This window comes from Callorhinchus milii, unplaced genomic scaffold, assembly GCF_018977255.1.
Source record: "Callorhinchus milii isolate IMCB2004 unplaced genomic scaffold, IMCB_Cmil_1.0 Scaffold11, whole genome shotgun sequence".
Taxonomy (NCBI): domain Eukaryota; kingdom Metazoa; phylum Chordata; class Chondrichthyes; order Chimaeriformes; family Callorhinchidae; genus Callorhinchus; species Callorhinchus milii.
In genome coordinates, this window is record NW_024704752.1 from 5,482,004 (window position 1) to 5,493,656 (window position 11,653).

The window sequence follows — 11,653 nt, forward strand, 5'->3', positions numbered from 1 at the left end:
CAAGGATTATTATTATTTCATATCGCCAACAACAACAAAATTAGACTTGTTTCGCCCCTTTCATGATTGTGCACAGCAGGCATTTTATGCATCAGTTAACCAAAGGCTTGACTTTGGCTTGCTCTGTGCAACTGTTGGAAACTCAGGCCTTTCTCCTTCAACCTCTGACCACTTCCTCTGGAATATTTACTCACTCCCAACATCCGTTTGAAACGAGAAAGAAGTTTCTCCTGGTGTCTTAGCCAACAATCCCCCGTAGCAATGTGCAACGTTCCTATGGACAACTTGGCTCCTATGTTTGCTCACAAAATACACAAACACCTCACTTTGAGGCTTTCTAAGACGCATCGATTATGTGATAAGGCGCTGTATCAAATACAAAGATTATTCCTTGAAGTTAAATCCCCATTAATTAACACACCTTCAGTCATCTTCCCCACACCCCATCCCACTTTCTGTCCTCAACACCCACCCTCAGCTTGGGTGCCAAGCCCAGACTGTCTAACATCTTTCTGATTTGAAAGGCACCATATAAATGTACATTTTTTGTTTAACATGTTAACCACCAGTGATCACCTTCAAGCCCTCCAGTCTTGCTCCACCCCACCTCTGTGATCTCCTAAACCCCTACCAACCTGTCCTCTCCCTTCGCTCGGCGGCTACTGGCATGTTCCACGTCTCCTGCCCTACCCACAACACTATCGGCGGTTTTGCCTTTAGACTTTCTGCCCCACTGGAACTCCATCCTGGAGCCCCTCCACCTCATTCCCTCCCTTGCCTCCTTCAAGGCCCATCTCAAGTCCTTCCTCTTCAACTGTTCCTTTGGTCATCTTCCCACCACTACCTTTCTTGCCCTCCACCCTTCTACTCCCTAGAGGGGTAGATTGCAAGGGGTGTGATGGTGGTTCCTATTGCCTGGTCCAATGCCTTGGGACATCCTTCTGATATGAAAGGTGCTATATAAATGCAATGTTTTATTGTGTGGTTCTAGAGGACTCCCCCACAGTGTGTGAAGGGTTAATGGTTTTCAACATCCACTGAATTCTGTTCGATATAAAAAGAAATATGGATCCTATATGCCCCAAAGTTCCACCCAGTCTTAGCCCAAGAAGATGTTTCTGTCATTAAATGTGAAGACGGTTCCTAGCGTCAGTTTGAAGAATTGTCCACAATTCTGTACATTGTTACCAGTTTCACAATGGAAATGGTCTCTCAGGCTAAGACTGGGTGATGTGATAGTTATCTTATCTGTGATGTCTATCACATCATATACCACCACCTCCTCCTCCTCCGAATTAAGATCCCAGTGATAGACATTATAGATCACACAGCTCTATTGGTAAAGAGAAGGCAGTTTCTCCTGTTGTTCTGGTCAACAATCCCCCAGAGAGAATTGGTCATTCACGCCATGGCTGTTTCAGGGACATTGCTGTATACAAATAGGTTGTCTGTTCTGCAAAACACGCAGTCACTATACTTTACAGTAAATCTTGTGAAACGCTTTGTGGCATCTCAATGGAATGATAAGGCGATATATCAAAGGCAAGGATTATTATTATGAAGTTTATGGAGAAGTTGTACTGCTTCACCACAGCTACAGGGCGCCAACCGGTGGAATTCACCGGTATTGGCTCCTTTTAATAAAGGAACAAAATCCCACCTGGGTCCAGATTGACTCCATTGATGTGGTGTTATCAGAGCTTCCAGAAATTGATGAATTGTTGAATTCCGCCTTGAATTCACTTTTCTGTAGTTTTAGAAAAACAGCTCGGAAGTTAAAGCTGAGCTGAAGAATTTGCCAAATTTTGGACACACTGAATAAGAGTAGACTCATAGAAATTTACAGCACAAAAGAAGGCCAATTGTTTTTCATCCATTCAGTCCTATTTACTTAGTTTACCAACTATCTGAAATCAATGTGATGTAGGTGAAATGTGTTGCCGTAATTGAGGAGAAAGAGTATGTTCCTGTCAGTGTTCTCGTGTCGGTGTGTGTCTGGGTGTGTGACTTTCTTATTAGGTCCTATTTGGTCATCTTTAAAGAGAGGACAGAGGAGGTGCCGGGGAAATTTACTAGGATGAAACCGAGGATGAATGGATTGGACTATGAGTGAAGACTGGAGGACTCCTGTGTTTTATTTAACTTTTTATTTGTGCATCGAACAGAGAATTTAAAGCAAAATCAGTACAAGCTACAGTATCAAGACTTGTACAACAACAACAATAACAACAACAAAATGACATTTGTAAGGGGCCTTTCACATCGGGAGGATGTCTCAAGGTGCTGGACAGACTGAGTAACGGACCTGAGTTGGGGGTCGGGGTGGGGGAGGATGAAGGGCAGGGGGGTGGAAGCAGGGAAATCGAAAGCACGGTCGAAGAGGAGGGTCTTAAGATGCGTCTTGAAGGTGGCGAGGGAGGGGGCAAGGCGGAGGAACTGAGGATGGAGTTCCAGAGGGTGGAGCAGAGTGCCGGAAAGCCTGCCCGACAATGGTGGGGCGAGAGAGGCAGGGGATGTGAAGTAGGCCGGAGCCTGCTGAGCGGAGGGCGCGAACAGGATGGTAGTAATAATAATCCTTACATTTGGATATAACGCTTTTCACCTCTTCTCGACGTCTCAAAGCGCTTCACAGAATAGACTGTAAAGTGAATTAACTGTATATTTGTGGGGGTTTAGGAGGTCACAGAGGTAGGGAGGAGCAAGACTATGGAGGGCTTTGAAGGTGAGGACCAAGACCTTAAACTGTATCCTCTGCTTGATGGGAAACCAGTGGAGGTGGGCAAGGAAAGGTTCACGGAGCTTGGAGCGGGAGAGGAATCAAGCTGCAAAGTTCTGAATGATCTGCAGCTTCTTCGACTATGCCTGTGGTCTTCTCCCCCCACCCCTTGGCTCAGCATCAAACTGCACCACTGTTTAGCATTCCAAGACGCTACCCTGCATGAAGGATACTGGATAAATGTAAGTTGTTCTTACACTTTGAGTTTTCACTCACTCCTTATTCCCTCCCATACCTGCTTATTCCCTTCTCCATTAAGACATCCTCTTAAATGCACGTTATTATACTGCATGGTGCCAATTTAAACCTGTCCCGTTTACAAGCTATTGGAAAGCATGAAAATTTTAGGTGTCGACCTGGCTGAGTTGGTAGCACTCCCAACTCGGAGTCAGAACATTGTGTGTTCAAGCCCTGGGTTGGGACTAGATCTCATAGTCCACACAGACACTTCAATGCAGTGCTGGGTGTGTGATGCATTGTCAGAGGGGCCGACTCCGGATGAGATGTTAAACCAAGGCACCATCTGCCTGTTCAGGTGGACGGGAAAGATCCCCTGGCACTATTCAAAAAGAGAAGGGAGTTTATTTCTCCCGGTTTCCTAGCCAACAAGCGCCCAAATAAAATTGGTCACTCACTCCACGGTTGTTTGTGGGACATTGCTGTGTACAAATTTGCTGCTGCATTTGCCTACAAAATACATAATCGCTACATTTTACAATAAATCCTTTGAAGCGCTTTGAGACATCTTGCTGACAATGAAAGCCACTGTATGAAGTACAAAGATTATTGTTAATCTTGTTTATTACCGGTTGGATTGACGCCAGTTATGGCACCGTGCTGACAATCACTGGTGTTAATTGTCACATCCCGCCCCGTTTGTCACACGATTGTGGTACATGTCTTGGCAGGACCTTGCGGTGAGTAAGCTGGAACCTGTCTCCCGTAAGATGGGAACATTCGGTGGAATAGTGACTTGATGCTGCTCATCAGTGTCTCCCTGAATTGATCTCCCAGTAGGAAATAAAAGATGGGGTTGGTGGCAGCGTTGAGGTAAGCTATGGGCCGGGTGACCGTGTATCCAGCCTTTATATAGGACTTGGTGCAGTTCGAGAAGCCTAGGCTCTCCATCCGAGAGACAATGCGGATATTCCTCATGATGTGGTAAGGAGTGAAGAACATGGTAAAGGAGCCCACAGCCAGGATGACCAGGGTGAGGGGCTTCTCCAGGGAGACGTTCCTATGATGCTGTTTGCTCATCTTCTTCAAGGCTCTGGCTGTCTGGATGCCAGAGAAGATCATGACGCACTGAGGAAAGATGAAGCAGAAGATGGTCAGGCACATGCTGTAAATGAAGTTGTATTGGGCACTTCCCGAGCTGGCATAGTCGGTGCAGCTCCCCCCATTCTGGAGTTCGATGATGACTAACATGGGGATGAGGGCCAAGGTGACAGACACATACAGCAGGAAACACACAAACATGGCTCCCCGTTTGCTCTGAAACCGGTACGTCTTCAGTGGGTTGTTGACCAGCAGGTAGCGATCAACACTGATGCAGGTGAGGAAGAGGATGCTGAGGTACATGTTGTTGTAGAGTAGGAAGCGATCCAGGTGGCATGTGAAGTCACTGAATTGCCATTGGCCCTCATGATTGTACTGGTTGACGAGGAGGGGAAGGGTACAGAGGAATGCCAGGTCGGTGATGGACAGGTTGAAGAGATAGATGTTGCTGCACTTCCACTCCTTCAGGCAAAACACGTAGCCACAAATGACGATGAGGTTCCCGATCAGCCCCACGATGAACTCGATGCTATACATGATCGGCAGGTACTTCGACTCCAGCTTCTTGTTTAACATGAAGCAGGAATCCTGTAGGTTTGAAGCAAACACAGGTTGAATGTTGGACGGGTTGTAACAACTAGCCCTGTGTTTGCCATTGTATCTAATCCATGTCAGCCTGGCTCAGTTGGCGGCTTTCTCGCCTCTGAGTCAGATGATCATGGGTTCCAGCCCCACATCGAGGATTCTGAGCTGATATTCTATGCTGACTCTCCAGTGCAGTGCTATACTGTCAATGTACCTGTGAAGCGCTTTGAGAAGTCTCAACGACGTGATAAGGCGCTATATCAAATAATAATAATCCTTGCATTTGATATAGCGCTTTATCACATCAGAAGGACATCCCAAAGAGCTTCACGGAATTTACTGTGAAATGGAGTGACTGTGTATTTGTAGGCAAACGTGGCAGCACAATTGCACACAGCAACGTCTCACAAACAGCCATGGAATGAGTGACCAATTTTATCAGTGGGATTGTTAGCCAGGACACCGGGAGAAACTCCTCTTTTTGAATAGTGCCATGGGATATTTAACATCCACCTTAACGTGCAGATGGGACCTCAGTTCAATGTCTTATCCAAAGAACGGCAAAACCTACAGACAAGGCGCTCTATCAAACGTAAATATTATTATAATTAGAACTACTCTGTCTGTTACTGTAAATGTGACCAGAATCCTTTGTTGTGTGTTCACAACAGGAACTGTGGAGAAAAGGTCCTCAAATACTGTGGTTCTGACTTCCTATTCCAATTCCTTAATGTGAAGGTCTTTACGTGGTATTTGAAAGTTGGGAGGGAGGGGGCAAGTCGGAGGGATTGGGAGAGAGTTCCAGAGTTTCGGGGCATAATGTCAAAAAGCACGGCCATAGAGGGGGCGAGGGACGAACAGGAGGCCGGAGCCACATGAGCGGAGGCAGGCGGGTAGTTGAGTGAGGTTCAGCAAGTTGGAAAGGTAGGGCGGTGCAAGGGATAAAATAAAGGGGAGAGTTAATTTTTTGGGGTGGTGATGTGATACTTTTCACAAGGCATGTTTTTGTTTACTTTTTGTGCTGGGCTTTAACAATTATCTGATGATTTTAAGTGAGCCCTATCGTCCTGCCCTATGTCTCCCTTCCTGCTCACCTGTTCCAGTCATTAATTACCCTCAGGATAAAGAAAAGCTTCCTGGTCTCTGTCCTGTAATTATCCTATACAACTCTAAACCTGTGTCCTTTTGTTCTATTGTATTGATATATCCGAAAGCATTGAGTTGGGTTTATTTTTTCAATCTCCTTTAAAATGATATGCACCTCAAGATAGAAGTTGATAGATATTTAGGGAGGACACATTTGCAGGGATACAGGAGAGCGGAGGAGTAAGATTAATTTGGACAGCTCTTTCAAAGAGCCAGCATGGACACGATGGGTTGAATGGCCTCTTGTGCTGTATAATTCTACAATTCTATAAGATACTCTCTGAGTTGTCTTTGAAGATTGAAGAGCCTGAGCTTGTCTAATCAATTTCCATAGCTAATTCTTCTAACACCAGAGATCAGCCTTGTTGCTCCCCGCTGCTCTGCCTCTAATAATAACAACAATAATAATACTTACATTTCATACAGTACCTGTCACATCGCGAGGATGTGTCAAAGCACTTGACAAGGTAAACTATAAAGTGTATTGACTGTGTATCTTGTAGACAAATGTGGCAGCCAATTTGCACGCTGCAATATCCCACAAACAGCCATGTAGTGAGTGACCAATGTTTCTGGGAGATTGTTGACAAAAGAGAAACTCCTTTCTCTTTTTGAATTGCGCCGTAGAATCTCGTGCCATAGCACCTTATGTTGAGGTGATCAGAACTGTGTGCAATTCTCCAGGTGGGTCTGATTAGGGCACTGAACAGCCTGAGAATGAGACATGGGATCCAATTCAACAGCACCTAGCACAAGGTTCATTCTGAGAAACACCAGGTTTCTCATGATGAACAAGGAAGCCTTGTGGTGGATGAGAAGCTGATTGCTATCAGCTCCTTGGGTAACACTGTCAGCTCTTTCACAACAACCCCACTGGTCACCCACTAGGTGCTGTGTTCTCAGCTGAGTATGGGTCTAAAGCAAATAATAATAATATATAAGAATAATAATATATATAAGATTTATAAGTTTGATACATAAGAATCAAACAGCATCATGGGATGTTGAACGTCCACCTGAACAGGCAGATAAGACCTCAGTTTAACATCCCATCCGAAGAACAGCACCTCCAACAATGCAGCACATTCCCAGCATTGCATTAGAGTGTCAGCTTAGACTATATGAGTTCAAAGTGCCGATATGGGACTTGAACCAGCAAACTTCTGACTCAGAGGTCCTACCACTGAGCCAGGCTGACATCATTTGAAGAGAAAAAATAGAATAACAATCCTTGCATTTAATGTAGCACTTCAACACATCCTTGAAATGTCTGAAAGTGGTTAATAGGATATTACTGTTAATGTATTGTTAGTGTTCGGAAGTACATATAGTGTCTGGTCATGTGGTTGAAACATCTCAACTGGCTTCACAGATTATAGTGTAAAGGGGATTGACTGAGTATTTTGCGGGCGAAACATGGCAGCTAATTGCGACAGCAGTATCCCATAAACAGTCGTGGATTGAGTGACCAAATATTGATATATATATTTTTTGAAGGGTTTGTTACCCATAGAAAATGATCAGCCAATCTGCTAGGTAAGCATAGACGTGAGCTGTAAGGAAACTTGCCTATGATTATGCTTTTCCCTGGAATCAAACCCAGTTCCTCTTGCTTGGAAGGAGAGCACACTAAGCACTATACTATGGGACCCCACCTGTTGTAAATCCAATTCCCTGATCATTCGCAAAGCCCAGATGTTAAATTCCATCACTAAAAAATGGCTCTGACTTACACTGAAGAGCAGTAAATTCCACTTACCATTCTGGAGTTCTCAGGGGCTTTTGTCTGTCTAGACGTGGTGCATTGGTGCCTTGTGTTTATAATATGATATGCCAGGGAGGGTTAGCAAATACAAGTGTGCTTCCTTTATTATGTTCTGATGCAATTCCACATTTCTATGTACCAATTCATGTATAAACACGCTCTGCACTGCATTTAACTGCTTGTTCATACCGATAGTGACTCAGGCGGATGATATGAGAGAAATAGTGGGAGATAGAGTGATTGACAAAAAGAAAGCAAAAGCAAAGAGTGTGTATGAGAGGGAGAAAGAGCAGAAAGAGTGACTGAGACAGAGGGGAGAGTGCGAGATTGTGTGTGGATGAGAGTGGGAGTGAGAGACAGTAATTGAAAGAGTGTGTATGTGAGAGAGAGAGAGAAGGGGGAGAGAGAGTGTGTGTGTGGGGAAGTAGAGTGATTGAATGAGAGAGGGAGGGAAGGGGAGAGTGAGTGATTGAGGGATAGAGAGTCATTGCAAGAATGATTGACAGAGAGGGAGAGAGAGTGATTGAGAGCGAGATAGATGGTGAGAGAAAAATACAGAAGAGAGGTGGGAGATTGTTGGCAAATGCACCAGGAGAAATTCCCTTCTCTTTTTGAATAGTGCCATGGGATCTTTAATGTCCACCTGAACAGGCAGACCGGGCCTTGGTGTTACTTCCTATCTGAAGTATGGCATATCTGACAATGCAGGGCTCTCCCAGCACTGTTGTCAACCTAGACTGTATGAATTTCAATCCTGACGTGGAGCTTGAACCCATAATGTTCTGACTCAGAGGCAAGAGTGCTGCCAATTAAGTCAGGCTGACACTGAGAGTAAATTTACTATTCATTATAGTTATGGTAAAGGATTGCGTTGCCCTGAGCTTTGCTCAGTTTATTTCATTTAATAATTTGTATTTGACACAGCACCTTTCATGTTGTCTCAAACAGCCTTACAGGATTTACTGTAAAGTGTAGAGACTGTGTTTTGTAGGCAAACGACCTATATGTGAATTTGGCTTTTAAAAGCTTTGCAAAGTTAGTGGTAATAATAATAAAACTCCTTGCATTTGATATAGTGCCTTATCATGTCATTGAGATTTCTCAAAACGCCTCACATGATATACTGTAAAGTGAATTGACTATATTTTGTTGTCGAAACACAGCAGCCTTCAATCCACACTGTTTGTGGGATACTTCTGTGAGCATTTGGCTGCCGCGTTTCGGACACAAATATGCAGTCAATTAACTTTACAGTGCGTTCTGTGAAGCGCTTTGGGATGTCCTCCCGACGTGAAAAGCGCTATATCAAATACAAAGATTATTATTATTATTATTATTACTTCTGTGAGCATTTGGCTGCCGAGTTTCGGGCACAAATATACAGTCAATTCACTTTACAGTATATTCTGTGAAGCGCTTTGCGACGTCGAGAAGACGTGAAAAGCGCTAAATCAAATTCAAGGATTATTATTATTTCATATCGCCAACAACAACAAAATTAAATTTGTTTCGCCCCTTTCATGATTGTGCACAGCAGGCATTTTATGCATCAGTTAAGCAAAGGCTTGACTTTGGCTTGCTCTGTGCAACTGTTGGAAACTCAGGCCTTTCTCCTTCAACCTCTGACCACTTCCTCTGGAATATTTACTCACTCCCAACATCCGTTTGAAACGAGAAACAAGTTTCTCCTGGTGTCTTACCCAACAATCCCCCGTAATAATGTGCAACGTTCCTATGGACAACTTGGCTCCTATGTTCGCTCACAAAATACACAAACACCTCACTTTGAGGCTTTCTAAGACGCATCAATTATGTGATAAGGCGCTGTATCAAAGACAAAGATTATTCCTTGAAGTTACGGTCCCATTAATTAATGCACCTTCAGTCACCTTCCCCACCACCCCCATCCCACTTCCTGCCCTCAACTCCCACCCTCAGCTTGGGTGCCAAGCCCAGACTGTCTAACGTCTTTCTGATTTAAAAGGCACCATATAAATGTCAAATTTTGTTTAGCATTTTAACCACCAGTGATCACCTTCAAGCCCTCCACAGTCTTGCTCCACCCCAGCTCTGTGATCTCCTAAACCCCTACCAACCTGTCCTCTCCCTTCGCTCGGCAGCTACTGGCATGTTCCATGTCTCCTGCCCTACCCACAACACCCTTGGTTGTTGGGCCTTTAGCCTTTCTGCCCCTACCCACTGGAACGCCATCCTGGAGCCCCTCCGCCTCATTCCCTCCCTTGCCTCCTTCAAGGCCCATCTCAAGAACTTCTTCTTCAACTGTTCCTTTGGTCATCTTCCCACCACTACCTTCCTTGCCCTCCACCCTTCTACTCCCTAGAGGGGTAGACTGCAATGGGTGTGATGGTGGTCCCTAATACCTGGTCCAATGCCTTGCGATGTCCTTCTGATATAAAATGTGCTATATAAATGCAATGTGTTGTGTGGTTCTTGAGGACCCCACCACAGTGTGTAAAGGGTTAATGGTTTTGTGTTCAACATCCATTGAATTCTGTTCGATATAAAAAGAAATGAGGTTCCTTCATGCCCCAAATTCCACCCAGTCTTAACCCGAGAAGATGTTACTGTCATTAAATGTGAAGACGGTTCCTAGCGTCAGTTTAAAGAATTGTCCACATTTCTGTACATTGTTACCAGTTCAACAATGGAAATGGTCTCTCAGGCTAAGACTGGGTGATGTGATAGTTATCTTATCATCTGTGATGACTATATCATACACCACCTCCTCCTCTGAGTTAAGATCCCAGTGATAGACGTTATAGATCACATGGTTCACAATCTAATTGTGGAGAAAGAGGATGTTCCTGTCAGTGTTCTCGTATCGGTGTGTGTCTGTGTATATGTGTGTGTATGTGTGGCTTTTTTATTAGGTCCTAGTTTGGTCATCCCACTTAGGAAAGAGATGACAGAGGAGGGTCAGAAGAGATTTACTAGGATGACACTGCGGATGAGTGGATTGGCCTAGGAGTAAAGACTGGAAGACTCCTGCATTTTATTTAACTTTTTATTTGTGCGTCGAACAGAGAATGTAAAACAAAACCAGTAAAAGCTACAGTATCAAGTCCTGTACAACAACAACAAAATGACATTTGTAAAGCGCCTTTCACATCGGGATGACGTCCCAAGGTGCTGGACAGACTGAGTTACAGACCTGAGCTGCGGGTCGGGGTGGAGGAAGGTGAAGGGCAGGAGGTGGAAGCCGGGAAATCAAAAGTATGGTCGAAGAGGAGAGTCTTGAGATGGGTCTTGAAGGCAGCAAGGGAGGGAGTGCGGTGGAAGAACTGCAGGTGGAGTTCCAGAAGGTGGGGGCAGACTAGCGGAAGTTCCGCCTGTCTATTTTGGGGCGAGCAAGGCAGGAGACGCTGCATGAAGGGCCCTCTATAAATGTAAGTTGTTATTATACTTTGAGTTTTCACTCACTCCTTATTCCCTCCCATACCTGCTTATTCCCTTCTCCATTAATACATCCTCTTAAATGCACGTTATTATACTGCATGGTGCCAATTTAAACCTGTCCCATTTACAAGCTATTGGAAAGCATGAAAATTTTAGGTGTCGACCTGGCTGAGTTGGCAGCACTCCCAACTCGGAGTCAGAACATTGTGTGTTCAAGCCCTGGGTTGGGACTAGATCTCATAGTCCACACAGACACTTCAATGCAGTGCTGGGTGTGTGATGCATTGTCAGAGGGGCCGACTCCGGATGAGATGTTAAACCAAGGCACCATCTGCCTGTTCAGGTGGACGGGAAAGATCCCCTGGCACTATTCAAAAAGAGAAGGGAGTTTATTTCTCCCGGTTTCCTAGCCAACAAGCGCCCAAATAAAATTGGTCACTCACTCCACGGTTGTTTGTGGGACATTGCTGTGTGCAAATTTGCTGCTGCATTTGCCTACAAAATACACAATCGCTACATTTTACAATAAATCCTTTGAAGCGCTTTGAGACATCTTGCTGACAATGAAAGCCGCTGTATGAAGTACAAAGATTATTGTTAATCTTGTTTATTACTGGTTGGATGGCGCTAGTTTTGGCACCGTGCTAACAATCACCGGTGTTAATTGTCGCATCCCACCCCGTTTG

General features: G+C 44.6%; 1 protein-coding gene across 1 annotated transcript; it reads right to left on the bottom strand.

The window, feature by feature from the left end:
• Nucleotides 1-3,655: 3,655 nt before the first annotated feature.
• On the bottom strand, nucleotides 3,656-4,630 carry LOC103184483 (succinate receptor 1-like). Its single transcript, XM_007902496.2, has one exon. The coding sequence runs from the start codon at nucleotides 4,628-4,630 to the stop codon at nucleotides 3,656-3,658; it is 975 nt and encodes a 324-aa protein (XP_007900687.2).
• Between the last annotated feature and the right edge of the window lie 7,023 nt (nucleotides 4,631-11,653).

Bases quoted from the DNA above. Each gene is read 5' to 3' on its own strand.
- LOC103184483 (XM_007902496.2), bottom strand. From the start codon at position 4,630: ATGTTAAACAAGAAGCTGGAGTCGAAGTACCTGCCGATCATGTATAGC.